Consider the following 23,357-nt stretch of genomic DNA (forward strand, 5'->3'; position numbering starts at 1 on the left):
TTCAGAAAACATTGGATTATAAGGTCAAACCAGACTTTACAAGTATTTCTACAACCTCACCAAAAAATAGAATCTGTAATTTTGTGTGCCACAAACTGGATGATCAAATGTTTGCACTGATAAAATGTTTGCCCTATTACCTTGTCTGAAATACTGGCAGTCATGTTAATTATCACAAAACTACTAAATATTGAGTATGTTGCTCTACATCTGTTCCTTTAACAGAACATTTTTTCTAGTTTCCTTTTACTTTCTTCCCATTTTTTACATTTTTCATTATTATTTTAAATCAGAGATGGCTATTTTCTGACACAGATGCGGCTCATTTTGCTCTATTCAACTCCTGTGGTATGAAGGCGATTACCTAGAGGAGATAACTTGGACATTTCTGAAGAAATATGGTCAGTATGGCTGAAATACTTTTTCTTTATTTTGCAAAGCAACAAAACAAATTAACTATTCAACTTATAACATAAACTAGAACATTTAAAAAAAAATCTTATTTCCCTTATCAAGATAAGCAGTAGCTACAGCAAATTGCATTCAGTTGAAATGTCTGAAACCGACAGCAGCCTTGCTAAATATCTGACAGATATCAAGTGGTTCTTTTGGCAACAATTTTAAAGTAGTATCTAAGTCTGGAACCTTTTATTTGCCTCGTACCTTGGAATTTAATGTTGAAAATTTCGTATGGTTTCATCTACTAAAACAAAAGACGTTTCTTCTATGTAATATTTATAGGATGTCTGATGGAGAAAAATGTATATTTCCCTTTATCAGAAATAATCTGCTTAGGGCTCTGCTAGCATTAGAATGACTTCCTGCCTTACTTAAAAAACTTTCATTTGTGTTTAGATTTTTCCATTAACGAGCAGAAGGTAGAAGCACACAAACAGAACATAACCTGTACATGAACTTTTGTTTTTAGCATTTTTTTCCCCAGTTCTAAAACCACCAAATATTACTATGGTATTCAGTGTCACAGAAATTAAATGAATCCTTGCCTGTGACATCAGCTGCCATCAATGCTTCTGCCCTGATGACCTTCACCTGAAGAAATCCCACATCGCTGATGTTATGGAACATCATCATTGGACTCTAAAAAATAATAAAATGAAAAATAATTCTGTATTGCAAAAAAGACAGACCAATATTAATACTCTCGTCCCTTGCCCAGATGTAAGTTACTGTAATTCTGCCTACATACTCAGACTTTTAAATATTATTTGCTGAAGAATGTGCAGTTGTTTGCATTTCTTCCTATATTTTGCAACTTTAACTTATCAATGAAAATTACCAAGAAAGAGTTAGAATATGATTGATTAAATGTAACACAAATACTAGTGTATTAGAATTAATCCCCTGATACAATGGGAGTAACTGTACTTCAAAATTTTAAATTATAGCAGTATATTAAGAAATTAACACAAAAAATGAAACAACTCCTCTCTCTGAATTATTTTGCAAGAACTATGCTCACATTTTCCCTCTGATGGCTCCAATATTATCTTGAGCAGTGACCTAGGAACAATATAGATTTTTGTAGTTGACTATTACATGCAAGCTTGCATATACTATATACACCTATAATAAGATTGTGAACAACATCAGCAAAAGCAATCAAAAGAGAATAAAAACTACTTAATAATTGTCATAACAATCACATGCAGAAAGGGTAAAAAAAATTAAAACATGTTTCAATTCCATGGCAGAAAGCTCTTAACACAAATCATATTTTTAGCATAAATTTCTTCAATATCTACATGTATTAAGAAGAGGAAGAAAAAAGAGTTCACTACACTAACACTTGCATTAATTCATCCAACACAGATTTAGAAAGCTTATTAAAAACCATGTTTCACTGCTGCTCTATTTTCAAGTAACTAAAACTAACAAACTGGGAGTATTGCACTAATTAGGTGTGACATGCTATAATTCTCAAACTCTAGCTTTTAATATTATTTAAAATTTGCAGAGTTTTAAATGATAAAACATTGAATGCAAATTTTGTTCATAAATACTAGCCCATACTTTCATTTTGAAATATTTTAAAATCCAGATTAATATATTTAATGCCTATGGTCCTCCCTAAAATTTTAATGTGGTGAAACTTTTTCCACTGCCTATGAAAATGTCCAGATTTCTACAAAAATCTAGCATCCAGGAAAATATCAAATCAACAATTCCTTAATTTATTACAAAAGAATAATTTACTGTTATGGGAAACGAGAATAAATTTCATCACTGAATCTAAAAACCACAGATGCTGCTAAACAGTCAGCTTGCAAAACAGTATGTTTTTGCACAGAAAATCTACCCATTAAGATGTTAGACATACAAAATGCATCCCTGTCTTTCTAATCAATAAGACAATTCTCACAGTTAAATCACACTGATACTAATTTCATAAACCCTAGTTGACCATTTACTGTTTACAGTGAAGACTTGACCTTGCTACACTGAACTTAAAAATCCAATTCAGTGTAGTAGCCCATATGTTACATACATGCATCATGTAACAGGGTAACAGTGAATATATTTTTACCAATTTTAATGAGGTAATCATCAAAAATATTACTTCAAAACACTGGTGGTCAACTTTAATCAGCACACACTCAACCCTTTGCTTATGTGCTTACTACTCAGGGTAACAGAGATGGTATTACAGATAGCATTGGTGTAATTCAAAAGCATCTTTGCAACCCTCATTTATTGCAATAATGATCAGGGTTTGGAAGCTTCTTATCAGAACTAGTACCAGAACAGAGATAATTCTGCTGTAATACGCATGATGAAAATTAGAGGAGTTCCAAAAATGTTTCCACATTATACCCAAGTTTCCCAACAAGAAAGAAAAGAAACATCAAGCTGTAGAAATAAAACAAAGAAAAAACCGAATACAAAGCAAGACAAGCAACAGCACCCACTTCCTATGATGCCAGTCCCCTTTTTCCAAATTTCATCCTGGTTAGCTCACTCTTCAAAAGGGTGCCAGTGCTGTATTTCGCTTTGCCACCTTTGTTAGAATCCCACAGAATTTTTTAACTTTTATTTCCAGAAAGTAGCTGGCTTCGATTCACTTACTGCACATACTGACTGGGGAGACTGATGAAAACGAATACAATGCCACAACAGAGGCTCTTGGAGAAGCAAATTACTTTAACACATTACTTTAAATACATAACTTTAAGTAATGATTTGTCAGACTATATTCTGCCTTCTTATTTATGATTATTGTTGAAGCTATCAAAAATCCACATAGTTTCTGAAGCCTAGAATTTTCATAGCAGAGGAATCTGTGATTTGCTGGGAATCTTTTCAGCCCTCAATAGATGGGAAAAGATTGAAATGCTCTGGAGATGAGTCTTCTTTATTTTTTTAATGAAAGGCTGTATAATATATTTTCTGTATGGCTGCAGCAGCTGTCAGGAAGAGCATCTCAGTTCAGCTCTATTATGGGAGAAGCAATACCCCATCCCATGGCATTGAGATACACTGAGGGGCTAGTACTGATTGACAGCTTGTCACCATGACGTCTTATTCCATCTCTGTTATGGAGAAAATTAATGTCACACCACCAGCCTCATGACTCGCTGTCATCTTAGAACTGCTCACCTTTTATCAATGCTCTAAATAACATTTCAAGCCCATCGTCTCACAGTGGACAATCTGGTCAAGGGACATTAAATCGGATGACTGTGAAATGTCATAATAAAAATGGAATGCTAACAACTTCTCTAAACTAGCTCCTCTGGTTTTTAAACTGTGACAAGGGGGACCATGAGTTCAGCACACCAGTTCTGAAAAGGTCATACAATCTCTCTTGGTCTGTACCCATTAATGTGCCCCCCTCCTCACCCCAAAAGGAATTAATCTTTTCAGACAATCGTGGTAAAATAATGGTTCAAACAGTAATGCCTATTTAATTTGTAAGGCTCTGATGTTCAGCTACAAATGGTTAAGTGACAGTAATAGAGTCATTTTCTAAGGCTATTTGATCTGATGGCAAGGTCAGCTCATTAACTGTTTTTGGTGGTAGAAAGGGTGCAAAATACATTTCTCAAATGGAAACTAGATTTTTTAAGAGGAAATAAATCCAAAAAACCAGCAACTCAACAGGGAACTCTACATCTTGCTAATTACATATGTTGTCTTTTTATTAGTTCTGAAGTGCAGGTATGAATACTGAAGTCAAATTTAACATCAGTGAAAATAAACTACTTGAATTAAGTTAATTCTGGTAATTTCTTTCTTCTGCTGGTAATTGCATTAAATCCAGTAGAATTTATCAAAAAAGTATGTAAATGCCACAATTATCAGAAACACATAATGAGAAACTCATACCTCTGTGATATGAACATCTTTCTAAAATTTAAATGTTTTCAAATGCATACACCAATGTGAATGTATGAACAGACACATATCCTTGTATTTACAGGAAACAAGAATAAGCCAGATCTATCTCATGTCACATAATTATGCTTTATACTGGGTACAAAAAATTGAGGATTTAGGAAAAATTATTAACAGTACAGTTGCAACATGCTTCTATACTGCTACTGAAATAATCAAAACCATCAGTATCAATTGTCTGCCATATCATCACACAGGAAAAGCCACAGAAATATGTTATTGTTGCTGTTGGTAGCAGGAACTATGGCACCTCAAAAACATATCCATCAAAAAATTATTCTACTTATAGACATCTATTTTGACAACCACAGCCTGTCTTGGTGGATTCCAAAATATACAGTAACTCTCTTAAATTGTAATTATTTTTCAGAGATGGTGGACAATATATTCGCATTCAATTCATTTTGGAATATTATATTTAGCCTCACTAAGTCACCTCTATTAAATTGTGTTTATGATAATAACACTATTGGTGTATGAGTTGTACAAGCATTAGCAGACAGCTGATTCAGTAGAGATAGACAGAATAAATTTGCTGAAGCACACATCCTGCTAATCTGTTTGAAGAATATTGTATAGCATTAGTACTAGGACTTCATGTTATCTGCACAGCCTGATAAGGTACATCTTTATTAAATTCAGTTATTGAAAGGATGTCCGTCATGGAATAGGAATATTTTAAAATCTCAAAAATAAATTAAGCAGCCTCTTTGATAGGCAGAGGTTGGTTTAATGGCTGAGTGTCTAGAGAAGCCCTTCTAAACACCTGGCAGCATTGTACAATAAAAGCTTTGTAATTGCAAGTGGAAATAGCATTTTTTTCTTTCTTTCCTCATGTGCAGTGAGACAGTTACTTTTAGTGATTTAGGTATTAGCAAATGCTGGAGTAAGAGCTCCCCTCTCTGTTGCTTTGATAAAATTACAAAGATTCTGTACAATGTAAGGATGCTGGGAAATTAAAATAATCTGCTTCAGAATATTTTAAAATTGAAACATTGTTTGAAATTATTATTTTATGTGCTTCAGCCTCTAATATTAGGACAAAAAAATGAGTTTTCTTGCCCTTTAACAGATGATCCAAAAAAACTCTGAAAACCATTAGCACCTCAAATTATTTGACATAAACAATCAGTAGAAGCTGTTGAGTTGCTGAATGATCCCTTAGACACTTTGTGCTTGGTAAAAATCATCTGCAAGGCTGTAAAATTACCTTCATTATGTGACACCTTATCAAACAGTTCAACTACCATGTAAAAAATAACATTATTGTATGAAGAGCATTTGTAACCTTCTTGATGTTACCTGTTCTGGCTGTAACTATTTGTATATTAATAACTAGTTTAAATTATTGTCTTTGGCTAGGTGTGATTAGAAGAGATATACTTAGATTTTACCCCTCACTATAGTTTTTTATAAAGGCCAGTATTTTGTTAACAAAGGATGAAAGAAAATTTCATACATATCTCTTCAGAATCTCCTCTCGCTCCTTCTGGTCCTCCAGGGAGTTGATGGAGAGGTCAGAGATAGTGACTGCAGCTGAGGCTGTGAGAGTGACCAGCAACACCAGGTATCCCTCTCCCTCCTCTAGCGGCATCTCCAACTTGTGGGTTTGCTCTTTACTCAGGGTTGACAGGTCAATCTGGCACCTAGAAACATACACTCTCCATCAGCATGTGGTTTTTCTCACACCAAACAAGAGCACATTGGTTCGCTTGCATTCAAATGGACAAAAAATCCAAGTAAGCAGAAACTCCCATCCAGCTTCTGAAAAAAATTCTTAATTTCTCTTCAACTTTAACCCATGCCCTTTGTTTCTTTTTTTTTTCAGAGCTACACAAAGAGTTTTGAAATAAAAAATCAATATTAATAAGAATGTAAAGAAACTAGAGGCAAGGTTTAGCTAATATTCCTTACTCAAATGCAGTCAAAGAAAATTTTTAAAAATCCAGCCCAGATGTAAATTTTACTTTTAATTACACCTTTTGCATGCAAGAGGTGTAATTACACCTAGTATACAAGCAAAACATGTTCTCATGTGAACAGTTTTCACCTAACAATAGTAAAACCCCTTTCTTAAAAAATAGAATTCTACATGGATTTAATTGTGATGGCATAAAGATGACTGAGAATAGAAAAACTCAACTTATGCACCTCCTGAAAGTCTCAGCTCTCATGCACTAAGCTGTGTGTTGGTCAAATCCTCATGCTGCCATCAAATTTTACCCAGGGTAAAATCTGTTGCCACAACCCCCTATATAATAAAATGTCTTAGGCTGTAATGAGCAGGGACTACATAAAACTGTGCAGAGTGTGTGCAGAGTGGCTGAAGCAAATCTGCCCTGCTTGATCCCCTTCTGAGTAACTCTGGCTGTACTATACACTGAACTAATGAAGAATGATTCCATACATGTCAGATGGCAATTGTAACAGCTTTAGAAATTTAAGTACAGGAAGGAAAAAAGTATTTCTGCTACACAAGAGCTGACTAAAACCTTTTAAATAAAACAATAATATCTTTGCATTGATTAGTCTGTGCACAGCTTAAATTATTTAATACTTTAATTTGTACAATGCACAAGCTTCAACTTTCCTAGACTGCAATTCTGAGCATGTATTGAAATTCAGTGTCTGTGTCAAGTGTAATGCCAGTTTGCATTGGACAGGAATTTCTGTGAAAAAGCACTATTCAGAATACTTATAGCATCCCAAAATGAGTTTTTTCCTCTAAATAAAAACACCAATAATATTGAAATAAAATAAATGTATATACTCTATGTGTAGGTTAGCCACTCTACACTCTAATTTCAACAGTGATTATTTAATGTGACAGGCATATGTACTATATGCCACTAAGTCACTAAACTCAACATCAAGCAAACTCTTTTCATAAGATGTCAATTGATTTTGAAGACAAAGACAATGTGGTCACTGCAGGGCCCATAAATTATGAAAAAGGTGGCAGACATGAAAATATGGCCATTTAAGGATAGGAAATAGCCAATTATGAGAACAGATGCAGCCTTATAAAATGAGCATTGTGCTATCACAGGCAGATCAGATTTATTGCAGGAAAACTGTCTTTTGTTTTTTCAGAGACATTTACTGCCCATTGTGCAGTTCATATAACTAGCGCAAAGCTCATACAATAAGAAGGTTCAATTATCTTACAATAAAAAAATTCTAACTCAGGTAGCATTCTGAGCTTAATGTTTTTCTTCTCTTTTAAACTCTTTGGATATTAGGGAGTGAGAAATTAAATTAGCAATAGTAAGAAAAAATAAAGTTGTTGCTATCAGCGCAGGCGGATAGTCAAAAGCTTCATACATGTACATAAACAGTCAAATTCTTATTTAGGATGCAGTGAGGAATTTAAAACCCTCCTTAAGACAACAAATATTGTAACTAAACATTCAAAGCTGTAGCAGGTTAAAATATCCCTAGTATTAAATACTTTTCAATAATTTATTTCAAAACTGATAACCCTCAAAAATAGGACTCAGCAACAATATTGAATCTTCAACCAATAAACATTTAAAGAACCAGTCAAACTCTGTTAAAATCAGTGAAAGACTCAGAAAGTCATTATGATACTAATGAAGACATAATCCACCCTTCACTCAAAAATAGGCAACAAAAGCTAAAATTGGCAATAAAAGCTACCCCATATATATCCATCAGAAAAAAAAACCCAATGAGTGTAAAATTACAAGGTCTACATCAGGGCTACCAGATCTAATTTCTTCAATTCTTGAAGCTACAACACTTTAACAATATGAGTAGTCCAGTTTTTTTAATTAGGCTGAAAGAAGCAACTGGCAATTTGCTTTTACCTGTGCATTTTTCTTAAATAAATGAAATATTTCTAATAGCATCACATCTAGAACAGATTATCAGATCTGTATCTGCTAGATACAGATTTCTCTGTAACAGATTTCTATTACAGAGAAATATGTATCTATCACCTGCTTGATAAATCTTCATGAACAGGCCATTACCAGCTTATTATTTCCTAAAATCATACAAAGGTAGGAAGTGATCTGGAAAATTTTTTCCAGTAAAAAGCCTTAACCATTTTAAAGGAAAATTATTCTCTCAAGTACCCTCAGAAAATTTGATAAAAATATAGGGTTATTCCATTAAGGACTGTCATCTTTGCACTTTACAGAAGTCCAGGTTAAGAGCACTTTTATGCACGCATGGTCAGAGGAAAGCATATTTCTCACCCTGTGCCAGGTGCTCTGCCCTGGCCTTCAAGGAGATGCAGCTTACATGTGCCTAATTTGAAACTACCAAGGCTCAAGGAGCACCCAGCACGTATGTATGTAATATGTAAATAGGCTCAAAGGGAGCCTATTTACAACACATGCACTTCAGTAAATTGGTAAGACTTTCCGATCTACAGACACGGTAAGAAAAATAGCAATTTTTTCCCATTAGTAGTTGATTTTTTTTATGATAAAAAATTAATTCTGTTTGATCTCATGCCAAATTATGCTAAAAAAGGAAAACAAAAAGAATAATTTTTTGTTCATTCTTCTCTGTCCTCATCAGATCTTTGCATGGGACCAAAAAAAGTGAAGAAGTCTGGTTTTATTAAGGTACTAAAAAACACTAAACACTAAACCTATTCTAGAATAATCTTGACAACTGGAAAACCACAAAACTCCTGTTTGTACTACATTTTTTAATAAAGACTGAAGCTAACAAAATATTTCCAAAAATAAGCATCTTTTTGGAAAATATCCATTTTCCAAAGGTAAATATCTTTGGAAAGCTCAAGCAGACAATGTCCCTTTATATTTTACTGAAATTATATTCAAGTATTCCAAGCTTTAAAGCTTTAGCAATGCTGACTTTTGTATCAGTTAAGATGTTCTCTAAAAAGACATTTGTTTTCTACAATGTGTCTCCAGGGAGAACAAAGATGCTTTGAGGATCAAGGTGAAATTGTATGTTACCAGAAAGTGGTGCAGAACGAATGAGAAATTTTTGTCCTGTATTCTCAAACTGAGGATCATGAAAAATTACAGCCATAAGCTGCATATGACCAGCAGCTGTCACATTGGAAACATGAGAAAATAGGAACTTTGTACAATCCTGTTTCTTAAGGAATTATTATTTACATGGTGCTGGTAAGGGCAAAGACTTTTTCCACCTGTAATGAGATCAGCCTGAAGAATTATTGAAAAAAATGTGTTGCTAACTCCACAGACAGATTTCCAAGCATGACTATAAATCACATTGCAGGTATCTGTGGTTTTTAGTGCAGTTTGAGGTTTTTTGTATCTTCCATGCTGTATGGCCCCTTCAGTGCACATGGGTTTCAGCACTTCAAGTGGTGAGCAGGAGCGCTGGAACAATTTCCCTGGCTGGCTGGCCTTTCAGAAAGAGGCGTAGGGGCACATATCCCACCAATCAGTTCTGCATGTGAACACTACCAGGCACCATGTGTAGCTGGATTTTCAGGACTTGAGAGATCAGAAGGGAGAAAAACCACAAAGTGCAACAAGCTCATGCGCCAAAGTTATCACAGATGAATTGCTCAAAAACAGGGTACAGCTCCCATGGAGGAAGATTTGAAGGTTCAAGGGGAAACTACCACTTGTCTGAAACTGTGTTCAATGTGTTAATCACACAAAATTTTAGAAATATATTTCAGATTTATTTTTAATTTGAATATATCTGGCCTTTGGTTCTTTTTATGCCTTTCCTTACCAGTTGAAAAACCCTTTAGTGTTTCATGTTTTCTTCTAGTGAAGGAACTCATACACTATAATCATATCTCTTCTTGATCTTCCTTTTGATATGCTAAGCACCTTCAGCTCCCTATACATTTCCTAGGAACATATCTCCTACAGCCCTCAAATGACTTTTTGTAACTTTTCTGATCCAGTGAAATTCTCCTGCATCCTTTTTAAAGTGTGGAAGGCAGAACTATATGTAGTATTTTATTATCAGCATGTCTAACAGGTAAAAATCACCTCCCCTCTTTAGTTCTAACAGAACCTGGAATGTAAGACTGTGTTGGCACCCTGGTGAAATATTCTTGCTAATGAATGAATTACAAAGGTAGCCACATGACATAGAAGGCCTCTTAAAAGCCAGGTGGCCAGGCAAGTGAGAGACAGCAGATAGTGGAATCATTTTCTCACATGACAAAATAAAGCATAAAAGAGGAACTGGCACAATCCTAAGTGATAGGGACAGAAAAGCACCACTTGGCTACAAACCAGGCAACTTAATTACCATCATGACTTGTTCAGGAGCACAGATTTTTAACTCCACTGTGATCCAGGTCTATGCTGCTCCAAAGGATGCCAAGGAGAGGAAACTGTGTGATTCCACAATTAGAACTGAGCTGGACACACATCAGAAGCAGCAAGGCATGAACTGCTACAATTTGTGAGACTCCATACCCTTTATGAGCAGATTAAAATGTTCCAGTAAAACCAAGAAACAAAAGGAGAGGGAAAATTTTGCAAAGCACTAGCAGAAAATGACATATCTCAGAAACACTGAGTGTTGACTGCAGTAATGTGAATTTCTTAGAAGAATCGGAGCATGACATTTTTAACTGTAAAGATAATGAGAAAGAAATTAAATGGACTCCACATGACGCTCGTGGTAAGTGGTTGATAGAGGTGTTAGATTGAAAATCTGGAGAGCTCCCAAAGGGGTAGGAGACAGTATCTCAGCTAAATAGGACATTGACTAAGGGCAAGAGTGGTGCTTAGCTGGAGAAGGTGGGGAAGCTGGAGAGGATCCCTGGGCAACTGGGAGAGGAGACCTCATCAGGACTTGAAGAACAGTGCTGTCAGTTGCCATGTAGCAACACACAGAAGGCAGGAAAGAGCCCTGCAGTTTGGGGTAAGTCAGTCATGGTAACAGAAGTATGAGAGCTCCATGAAAGACTATTCTATCAGTCACCAAGCAAGGCCTGAATACAGAATTACTGTTTACTGCTTGCTAAAAGAAATACAGTCCATGCTACAATAACCTACTGATGGATTTTGAAATGACAGATTAATTTTTTCCTAAGCATAGTTCTTCACTATAAAATTTCAGATTTACTTTTCATATTGCACAGGCAGAAATTACTTACAATTGGTTTCTGATGTGATATTTCTGAGATTGCACAACCACATACTACAGACTGTTACTGGTGCAATTTCTCTGCAGCAAAATTAACACTTTCATCTGCTAAATCAGTCTATTGCTTTGATAAACATTATGTCTCCCTACATAGTTCTTTCCTCACTAGTTGGCCCAAGAAATTTTGCAAGAGCTTTCACACAACTCCAATCTGTGCCTTTCATATATTGTCACAATACCCTATTTGCACTCTTCACCATTTTCTACACACTGTCATGCTCCTCATGTCTAAACTGGCCATTCCATATTTCCTTCTCCCTTCCTCTTATTTTGTTCTCTTCAAGAAGTAGACTTCCATATGTGAGAAGACAAAGGGTCAGAAGTAGGATTCATAAACAGCCCAGATTGCATGCAGCATTCTGTATCTCAGCATACGTTGGAGAATGCTATCAATTTTGTGTCAGAACATGACAATAACAACTGTCAGTAAGAGTTGTAAATAATAAAGTATCTGGTAAGAGAAAGTTACTGAAGATTTGTGAGCAAAAACTGAAACTCTTTTGGCTTTCTAGCAGAACAGAAAGAACACTACTAACTCTGCATTAGTAGAGTGAAGATGTGCTGAGATTGGAATAAATAAGGTATGGAATACCTAATGGCCAAATTTCGAGACACAGTATTACATCTGTCTCCTTTTGACAGCAATCAGAAATGGAGATGGCTCAGCACATCACAGAATTTTTCAAAGGAAGACCTGGCAGTAGCATTTTTGGATTTTAATGCTTCAGACAAAATCCTAATTTTACATCAAGAAATGTATCTGCATTTAATTTACCTTTAGTCATCATGTATATTCAACAAACAATTATACACACAGACTACTGGTTGTGTGCTCTTCGCTGTTTGCACAGAATTGCTGTGACTCATGTGCACACAGTTCAAGTCAAAATTACAACAGCATATTGACCATTATGTTTACATTTTTACTATAATACATCTTTCCAAAGTTCCACATGAACTAACTTTCAAACAGCAATGCAAAAAAAATTTCTGAAAGACCATAATAAAGTACTATTTCTATTTCAACAGGAAGCCTCTTGTTTACTGAGTTTTGCAAAATTGAGAAAACTTCAAGACTTTGCAACTTTAACATTAACATGGACTTCACAAATACTATTCAAAACCTTCTTCCTGGGCAACAGAAAATTGCCAGTATTTCAATATAAACCACAGCCTCCACATCACCTCTAGAAAAAGATCTGGAAGAAACACAGGAGCATATTTAGTGTCCTTCACCCAGCTTTACATGCATGATGGAGTACTCATATACAGTTCAGTTCTCTATGATAATGCTCAAAATTACATTTAGCAGAATTACAAAACCATCAGTGAGGGGAGAAAAACCCCAAACCATAAATAATTTATAATTTTGTATTTTCAAAATAAAATCTCACATTAATTTAGAAATTTGATAGCATATTCCCATGCTTTCAGACTAATCAGAGAATCATAGTTGTGCATCATTTGTATTTATGTACACCTGAAAACCACTCTATTATTGTGTTACCACAAAAAAAAGTACACAGACAAGGCATAGCAGATTAGGTATTATAAACTTAAATAAGTAATTTTCAGTATTTTAACTTTTCTAACATCCATTGTATGGATGCTCGCAAAATCAATCTTAGTATTTGTGTCAATATTTAGTGAGATTATGGGAAATGCTACTTTTCTATAGATAAAATTCATACACAGCCTTAATGAATTCACTACCTACAAGGTCTTTTCTTCTTAATTTGCATCAAATGGGAAAAAAGACAATAGCATCTATAAATACTTATGAAAATAGATATAGATGAAGCCAGAAGTAATTTCCTGGCACAAAATAAATGCAAAAGTCAATGTCATTTTAAAGATAAATGTGCATTTCTCATAACAATTAATAATGCTATAAATCCTGCTGCACTGTATTGCAAATAACTTCAGCTGAATAAAATTGCATGACATGGGATTTACTTATTCTCTATGTTCACAGAAACAACTTGTTCTCTGACAGCACTCATTCTTGGCAATTTATTGCACCTGTCAGCAGCCCATTTGTTCAGATTAGTGCTATGCATAAAGGTGTAACAGTCATGAGGATTTATTAACCGATTATCGTAAAGGTGACAGTCAGAATTGCCTTCAAAAACATAAATGATAAGAAAGCTAAATAATTACATGATGATTAAAATCACCTTCATTTTGATCTTAGTATTACCTACATTAACTTGCGGCAGTACGTTTTTAATCACAGGAGCATATTGACTCAACATAGTACATAAATTATTTGCTCATAGCAAAAATGTGAATATTAAATATATTCATACTGAAAAATATATACACACATATTTCTACTTATCAGATGAAGCAATAACTAATGCCACTTATGCAAGTTTTATACCTTTCAGTAAATGCAAGAAGGTGGCCCATGTGGCTTTAGCTACTGGTGCCTTCCATAAAAAGACCTTCTAGACCTCATTTTTTGGTCCTGAAATGTTGCTTGTTTTTTAAAGAGCTGTATTCAGAAGGATGGAAGAATTTATCTCCTGTAAAATGCAGCTCAGCTCTAGTCAAGGATAGAATGCTTTCTCATACCAATCACCACATAATTGGAAATACATTTGTCTCAAAGCTCTTGTACGAGGTCTTTTCCCAGGCTTTTGAAATACTGAAATACTGCAATAAACACAGGACTGGTTGTAAGGTTTGGGGCTTTTTAGAATATTCTGAGATGGAAGTTCACAAGGTGCTACAACCTTTAAACTCGCATGGAGAATGCACACAATTGAAATTCAAATGTATTTTATAAACAAAATGCTCCAAGTTAAGAACAGAAATCAACCAGTCAGCATTTCATTTCAGACACTGCCATACTAAACACGCCTGGGCATCAAAATGAAGACAGAGTTGCAAGCTACTTCTGTGACAGACATCTCCTTTCACTTTTCTGAACTAGATGTCATGCTGTCACTCACTCTCTTAACACCTTTCTCACTCTTACAGGCTGATCTTACAAGCCATCCCTTCCACTTCCATTGCTGCCACACCAAAACCAGGATCTCACTTCTGTATCATCAACCTTCTCAGACATCTTTCCTGTATCTGTCTGCCCTCAGAAATGGATTGCAAGCCCAATTCCCTGCATCATTGCTACCATGTCACATTTCCAGCTTTCATCTGCCCTTACTGTACTCCAGCCTAAAAAGGACAATAATATACAAGGGCCACAGAAGCCTATGTTCTTGATTCCCCACTTCTTTTATTTCAAAAAGTGCAGCTGAGACATGATATCATTCTGGAAGAGTTTACTGCATTCTGGAATTTGCATGTAACAGAGCTTAGCACATAAAAAAAACCACAGGTTTTCTGTGCTATTTTCCAGGAAGATCCTGTAATTTTTCCCTTCTACCTTCCACCTGTGAAACCTTTTCTCAGTTTGGTCAGTTCTTCAATTTAGTGTGCTTTCTCCCTAGGCGTATTTCATCCAGGCAGGACATCTTCAAGAAAGAGTTGTTTTCATATGCATTTAATAGAAATATTCTTATATAACATTACAGCTGCTGCTTGCACATTATTCAAGCAAGCAGGAAGATCTCAGCAAAATGAAATGGATTATCCTTCATTCTTGAGCAATGGTAGAATGCTACCAGGAAGTCTTTTGTTTCCCTCCCACAGCCTCATTATCACTTCTTCTGGAACCTGAATCAAGATATTCAACTTATTATGTGTATCTTGAAAGCCATAGAGCTTCAGTCACGGAGCACAACTCAGTTGTGCTTTTAAAAACTAATACACACCATAACACATGCACAGAACAAGTCTGTAGTGTGTGCACCCAAATATTTCCAGCTTTTAGGGACATCCTTGAAAGGAGAAACTGGGGAAGAGAGGTCAGCATTAAGTGGAGCTGTCAGTTGTTGGTGATTTTTATCTGCAGTGACTGGAAAAGAATATCAGGGAGGGGGAATATTAAGACCTATTTTCATATTCAGATTGAGATTGACAAATGACAGTTTTTCATGGAAATCTCCTCGGAGAAGGATTTTTTTGCAGGTTACATTACCAGAGACATGGTACCAACAGAAGGTGAAATGAGAGAGTGTCTGCAAGGACAAACTGAAGAAGGATTATATGTACACTGACAGAGGGGTCAAAAAAATCAAGAGCAGCAAGATTTCAGCAAGTGGTGCTTGGATGACAATGCCCTGAAAAATCACTCATGAAAACTTTGAATCTCACAGATTTTCCTAAGAATGTTGAATAAAAAAGAAAACTGGAATAATTTCCCAAGGTATATAACATGTGGACTAAATCAGTACATTACTTCAGAAAAATATTGATCGTTATCATACCATAATATGTGAAAGCAACAGTGAAAGCACCTCCAATAAAAACAATCAAAATATACAGGATTAATAATTAATTATTAACTCTGTTATTATGACAAAGTGAATATCAAGGAAAATATGAAGCAAACAAACACCTGAGCTTTCCAACAGCACCTACTTTGTAGTAGCTATAAGCACAAGACATTTTCTCCCCTATTAGCTAACAGTTAATGCCACCTCCTATTCTGTAAAATGGAGCATAGCCATACAAATATAAGCTATTTCTTGAACTCCCAGACATATTCACTCTTCCTGAATATGAATTAGGTGAATGATTCTTTGTCTCAAAATATGTGTACAGTCCTTCAAATCTATTTTCATTTACCAAAAAAGATTGGTACATAAATTTGGTCTTATCCATCAAGTCAAGAGTTATTTCTCCTCCAAGCTGGATGTTGCTATATGGAACTTCCTGCACCTTGGTAATTGCTGTAGACAGGGGATTTTTATATTTGAAAACCTCAGTCTATCAATTGGTAAAAGCTGCCACCTACTGGTCAATAAAACTTAAATTACATCATCAGTGTAAAGAATTACAGCAATGCAGCAAACTGTACTGGATCATTGTAGAAAATCCTTCCCAAACTTATAAAAAAAAAACCAAAAAAGAAACCAAGAACAAATGGTCATAAGAAACGGTTTCAATGGTAAGGCTCATTTTAATCATCCTCTCTCATGGACTTCTCTTCTCCCCACAGACCAAGAGGGCTAAAATTGCACAAACCTGCCAATGAAATCATCCTTTTTGCCAACATCTTTGTCCCACACGGTAATATCAATAATTCCACCTCGTTCTTCATAGAGATGAAAGTCAAACTGCTCCCTCCACTGAGGATTCAAAGTTTTTGGAACAATCTAAAGGGAGAAAGAAAGTTGTATTACATTGTGTAGGCATACACTTTCTTAAATTTTAAATTTGATGATTAAAGTCTGTTCAAGAAGCTTCTTCTGTCTGCAGTATCAATATCTCAAGCAGTGAGAATTAAAACATGGTAATTAGGAAAGACTACTAGCCCATTCTCTCATGCCTCTCTGATGTAGCAGCAACCTCCAAAATCCTGCAACTTGTCACCTTCAAAAACCTCCTAAACAAAGGATTTGTCCTGGGAATGAAGCCATTTCTCTGCAGAAAAATTATGTCCTCTGTGAAGTGACAATTAGCTATAATGTTTCTGAGGCCAAAAGTAAACAAAGCACCTGCAATGACATGACGATGGTGACTGTAAGTACTTAAACAATTGTATCCTGTCATTTTTTTTCCCCTGCTGCAATAATATTGGAAGAAATATGACACTATGGCTTACTTCCTATGGAATAAAATTAGTTCACTTCCAAAACTGTATTTTAGTTCCTTTCCTTTGAAACTCTGATGAAAGCAGCTTTCTTAATAATTTCAGTCCAAATTTCTGAATTTTCTACCATAATGCAAAAGCAGTATTCACTGGCCTGAGCAAGGACAGAAGCCAACACTAGCCAACACTTAACCAACACTACTCCCTACAACCAGCAGTTCTACTGGCTTGAAAAAAAAAGAAAATTCAGAAAGGATTATGAAAGTTTTTAATTCACCAAAGCATGAAATTTTCTTTCTTCTAATTTCAGATTTAGAGGCCCTAATGCAGGCTCAGAGATCTACAAATATGACAATAAAATGTTCCTGCCCTCAATTTACCCTTAATCTGGCCATGGATACCACAGTGACTGTCATGGCCATGGAGAGAGCAAGGTCATGTGCATCATCAACTGTCCCAGCATCTCCCCTAAACAGCAATTTTCCAAATGGCAGGGACCAAGACAAAAAAAAGTAGCAACAAAGCCAAGCAAGTCTTCATAATAATTATCTCCTCTCTACCTGTGAAGGTTATACATGAAGAAAACTTTAATAAAACTCGTTTTTAAGGACATGAAAAGGAAAATGAGCTTATGAATGCGGTACATGGATAAGACAATGGTGACATGGCTTGAGGATAAGACAATGCAAAGAGTCCAAGAGACACCCAGCATCAAGCCAGAAAGACCTTGTCAGAATCACTCTGCATCTCCTCCCTGCCATGAATGAGCCCTAACAGTAAATAAAAGCCAACACAGTTTCTATATGGAATGTTAGGTGTGTCCCCCTGCAAAACAGCATTTTTCAGTACTACATATTTTCCCATCTAGTACTACTTTTCTTTACAAAGAAACAAGAAGAAACATTTAAACAAAGCTCCAGGTGCTCTGACAGGTAATTATTACAACAATAAATCTTCATTACTACTGAAAGCCATACAAGCTAAAAACATCAAACAGGAACAAAGCTTTTCAAAAAAAATTTCGGTTACACCTAAAATTACCTTGCTCTTGTACTTCTGATGCCCCAGACGAAACTTCACGTAAGGATCGCTGAGCCCATTTGCATCCATTGCCTTAAGTTCACGACCTTCTATTAAGGTAACACTAACTATCCCTCTCCATAACTGAGACTTTCTGTGCAGGTCTGAGAGACGTAAGCTCTGGGTCTGAAACTTTATGGAAACAAAAGAAGAGATTTAGTTAACACAATTCCAAACATTTCCCCTGCTTTTAATGTTCTATTTCATGTAACTATGAATCTAAAACAATCACTGAAGACATTTTAAAGCTATTTGACAGTACATACGTAAAATATATTGCAAAGAATTATTTGGAGAGTAATAAAATTGTGACAATTATGCAGGTAATGTCATATGCTGCTTTTGCATAAACAAGCAGAACAAATGATGCCCAAGGAAATGTTCATTTTTAAGAAAGGGGTTTCTTTCTGCTTCACTTCTTCCTTTGCTGATAGAATAAAAATAAATGTTAGAAAGTCTTTTCTATTAGTAGCAAATGATTGAATGAACTTGAACAAACTCCATGTTTATAAACATAAAGCCCTGTTGAGAATATAATCTTCCCTTAGAATAACATAATATAAACCCACTAGAAATATGTATCAAGGAAAAATAGTTCAATAAATTCCTCTATCTCTGCCTCTGAAATGATCTGGTATTCTCAGAAACGTGAATTGAGTACCAGCATGTAAATTCAAGAGTTTGGAAAGAACAAAACCTCTGTTCAGAACTGTGTAGAGACTTGTGGGCTTGTGAACCCTCAGCCACTGATTCTGGGGGTCAAAATAAGATTCACACACACAAACCAGGCAACTACAGCTTTCGTCAATGAACTCTACTGGAGGTTTAAGAGTAGGAGGATATAAACTTGAGCAATTGAAGATCATTTTCAGTTTGCTCTGAGCTACAACGGGTACCAGGTACCAGAACTGGAATCCCCTTTGCACTCCTAAGGAAGACAAATGCATCCAAGAAGCATCCAAGTGCATCCAAGAAGCAATACTGGTAAAGGCTCTACCTTATATTGTGAAACTTTATTCATTAAATGCTACCTTATCTATAATCAGAACACTGGATAGCTATACTATATTTAATCTTGAAAATTATTTTCTCTAGGAATAAAAAAAAGCAAAGTCTGCATGTATAACTACAACTTCATTTTGCAATGTTTGAGCAACAAAGTTTTTGTGGTCTCAGCAACCTTTGTGGGCTCAGCAACCTGCACACATGCAGGTCTTGCACGCCTGGCTTCATCCCTTACAGACCTCCACTACCTCTGTAAGAGGGTTTCAGTGCAGGTTGGGTTTGAGTCTTTTAGATAGCAAACTCTGCTGGATGGCTACAGCAATGCAGGTGCCTAGGAGAGGGGTTTTTCTTTATCACCCCAAGACAATGATAGAGATTATAATCACACTCACCCAAACTCCAGAGAGAACAGACATGAGAACTGTGGCCATTGGGTGCAAATATGATTAACATACTTTTTGCAGTACTTCAGGTATTTTTTGGCATGCATTTGTGTTTTCTAATGGTTATTCACTCCAAGTAGAATGGCTATTCCCAAAATATTTCACTATATTTATTAAAGGTTTCCCTTCCTAAAATGAAGAATTTGACTGCAGAGAAACTTCTCTGAATTTGCTGTTTCTACAAAGGCAAACAAGGAACTGTGTGTGCAATAATCTTGAACTTGCAACATGAAGCAGCAGTGGGACATATGCAAGCAGACCCTCTACAAAAATTAGGGAAGATTTGGGAAAATCAGTTGCCAGAAGAAATTTCATTTATAACTTGGGATCATTATATAAACTTTTTCACAGCATAAATCACCTCTCATTGAGGGCATACTGTCATCATTGCCAATAACTTGATTTGTGAAGAAGTGGTATTTTTTTTTTTTATTGTTCCAGTTTCTTAGAGGGCTTGGAGCAAAACAAAGACTGGATAATAAATAACTGGCTCTGCCCTGAACACAAAATGATGAGAGATACAGAAAAAACCCAAACATGTTTAGGAAGGTATTTAATACTGGGATATAACCAGTGGTTGAGACTTCTGCAAAGAATATACAGTTCTTGGGGCTGTTTTAAGAGCTGAATGGGTATCTATATGATTTCCAGAAGTCTATCATGAACTTACATTTACAAGTCTTTTGAAGTAAATCTTAAGCACACTGCATAGTGCTCTACTTCTTTATCAGTGAGACAGTGAAAAATTTAGAGAGTATACTTGATCTAAATTTGGTATTTTCAGCAGCTCTTATAATAAATCGCTGCACTAGAGTATCTGCCCCATCATCAAGCAAGGTGATTTTTTTTTTTCTGACCAGTCGGGAGTTTCATCAGTGGGGGTAGTTTCCATACAAGGTAGCAAAGTAAGATCTAGATGACCAAGACCTGGGTGTAAAATGACAGACAGGTCAGACAGGAGTTAATAAGAGTCAGGCAGGAGGCTGGAGAACAAGTGTGCACGTGCTGCAGGAGGAAGCCCTCCCAGGTCAGAGCCACATCTCACAGTCAATGACAATCAAAGCTTTAGGCATACCCTAGTGGCATCTTGACTGACAGTAAAGTTCCAGATTCTATGTTTCACCATGCTGGAAGAAAAGCAGCCAGCTGCTACAAAGAGGTACTGATTGGTTGGGTCTGTTTCTTACTCATGGCAGTGAATGTGAACCACAGCACCTCTGGTTCCTGTCTTTACTGGTAAAACACAGATACATGGAACAGCAAAAGGGAGAGGTACTGAAAGAGTTAGAGCATAGCTCACTGAAGCTTAAGCTATTGAGATTTCCTGGACATGAAAAGCACAGCCTATGTGGCCTTCTCCACAAGAGTAACTTCCAGCTGGAGATTTCTTGTTTCTGAGCAAGACTTAAGGGAATCCAACACACTTTTCTTCCAGTCAAAACCACACTTACTTTCAGAAATTACAGATAATTTACTGACATAGCCTCTCTTTTCATTTAATGGTTCTTGTAGGAAGAAAAACAGAATGTTCAGATTTCAAGTCAAATATGACAAAAAGATAGCTGAAAAAAAGGGGAAAGTAAGACTGATTTCACATTTTGAAGTTCTTTCCTTATGAATTTATTTTCACAGTGTGAGGCAGGCACATTTGTAGGTACATTTCTGGGCATCTAAAACACCTGTAAAATCCAGCCCACTCTGAGATACAAATTCAGAAGGGCAACCGTGAGAATAAAACAAAGAAATGAGTGTGTATCTTTCTCAGTTTTTCCTATGAAGGACTCTTTCTCCAGACTTATTCTTAGGTAACTTATTTCCTTCAGAAAGCATGTAATGAGTATTGCAGCTTAGATTCACTCTTGTGCCACAAACAGGAAAAAAAAAGAAGTAACTGCACAGATTTTCATTTATCTGTAAATAGGTGGGAAGTTACAAATTAATATAAAATGCCACAATTTGGAAATAAGCAAGATCAAAATCTCAGTCCAAACCATCATTAATATGGGACTATTGTTTACATCATTCACATTTTTGTGCAGAATACTGGCATAGTGACTCCCACCTGATGTGTCCCAAACCCCCCAAAGAGAGAGGGTGGTGGGTAAGTTGCAGTCTGCATGCAATGAAGTTTTCTCCCTCTCTCTTTTTCCAAAAGGAAATTTAAATTTGACTTCTGAAAAAAAGTCTTTCACACCAAAGGATGCTCAAAGCAACCTGTGAAAGAAAAACCCAAATATTTTCATATCCACACACTGCTTTAATGCTTAATAAACAGCAAGCAAACCCAGCACTTTTGTTATGTGAAAAACACAGCTTTTATTTGTGTTCTACCTATTCTGTGTAAATGTGATGATGTGTGTGGGCTAGGGGCATCAAGAGAAAAGAATCTTCTGACAGAACTGCACCCTCTGCTAGATGTGATTAATACTGCTAGCCAAATGCCAGAGCTGAAAGATGATCTAATAAACATGACCTAGTATTCTGCATGCATTCAGGTATTTCTGGGTAACATTAAAGGATGGGAAACCAACAAGGATTAGTCAGAATCTGGGCATTGATCCCAGATAATCAATACCACATTGTTAATGAGCTATTGTTATTTTTCTCAAAAGACGAGATGCACTTTGTTGGTATTTTTAAAAATCCCTTCGTATTTTTGTTTCTCTTTGGGTAACTAAATGTCTTCTGAAACTTTAGTCCATATCAAGTGGGAGAAACCACATGGATTGTCTCCTCCCAGCCCAACCTCATTTCTTCATTAATCAGCCCTCATGCCCTGCAAAGTACCGCCTCTTTCACTGGCATGTGCTTGTGCAAAGAGACTCTGCTTTTATTAAATCTCCTCCCTATTACACACATGCCTAAGATATACTGCTCCTCTGAGCCCTGGAACACAACAGACAAAAATAAAGATGTCTACCACAAACTGAATAATTTTTTTAAAAAGCAAATCAATAATGCACTATATGATCTGCAGAGGCACTTCAATCCAAAATATAACTTTGGTTTCAAAGCTCAAAAAAAATCAATCAAGAAATTAGTGAAAAAAATATAGGAAAGAAAAATACTTCTCTCCACCACTTAACAGAGCACAGATATAGAAATACAGCAAAGTGAATCTAAGTCAATGTTGCAAAAATTCTACTGTAAATTCAAGTAAGAATAATTTCTCTCCCCCCGTTTCTAGAATGCTTGCAGAGCTTGGATAATCAATGTAAAATAAAGATTGAGAATTTCAGTAAATACAACTGTAGATCTATGTACAAACCAATGAAAAAAATCAAGAGACCGTCACATGCATTTGCAATGCTTTTCCTACATAAGAAGCAACTAAAAGTATGACCTGAAAGGTCTACTCTATGGAGATCCTACATTGTGTGTCAGAACAGAGTTTGAACTGGATTGAAATATTTTGACACTATCACAATGCAAAACAGATAAAGTAATAATTTTAAATATCCCCGCATGTTTTCTGATTATACTAGAGCTCTAAACTTATAAAATCACACATTTACTATTATATGTAATAGCTGCAGTCAAGAATGTTAGGAAGTAGACCTTCTCAAACCTTAAGGTCCAGCTGTGTATTTCCTGAACAGCGT

At 35.8% G+C, this 23,357-nt stretch overlaps 1 protein-coding gene across 1 annotated transcript in view; it reads right to left on the reverse strand.

The window, feature by feature from the left end:
- Nucleotides 1-23,357, reverse strand: part of MCTP1 (multiple C2 and transmembrane domain containing 1) — a 212,139-nt gene that overhangs the window by 113,664 nt on the left and 75,118 nt on the right. Inside the window, 4 exon segments of the mRNA XM_050987037.1 lie at nt 1,005-1,098; nt 5,873-6,059; nt 16,660-16,790; nt 18,269-18,439. Of these exon segments, the coding sequence (XP_050842994.1) occupies nt 1,005-1,098; nt 5,873-6,059; nt 16,660-16,790; nt 18,269-18,439 (583 nt within the window).

The sequence above is a fragment of the Serinus canaria genome, chromosome Z (genome assembly GCF_022539315.1).
Source record: "Serinus canaria isolate serCan28SL12 chromosome Z, serCan2020, whole genome shotgun sequence".
Lineage (NCBI taxonomy): Eukaryota > Metazoa > Chordata > Aves > Passeriformes > Fringillidae > Serinus > Serinus canaria.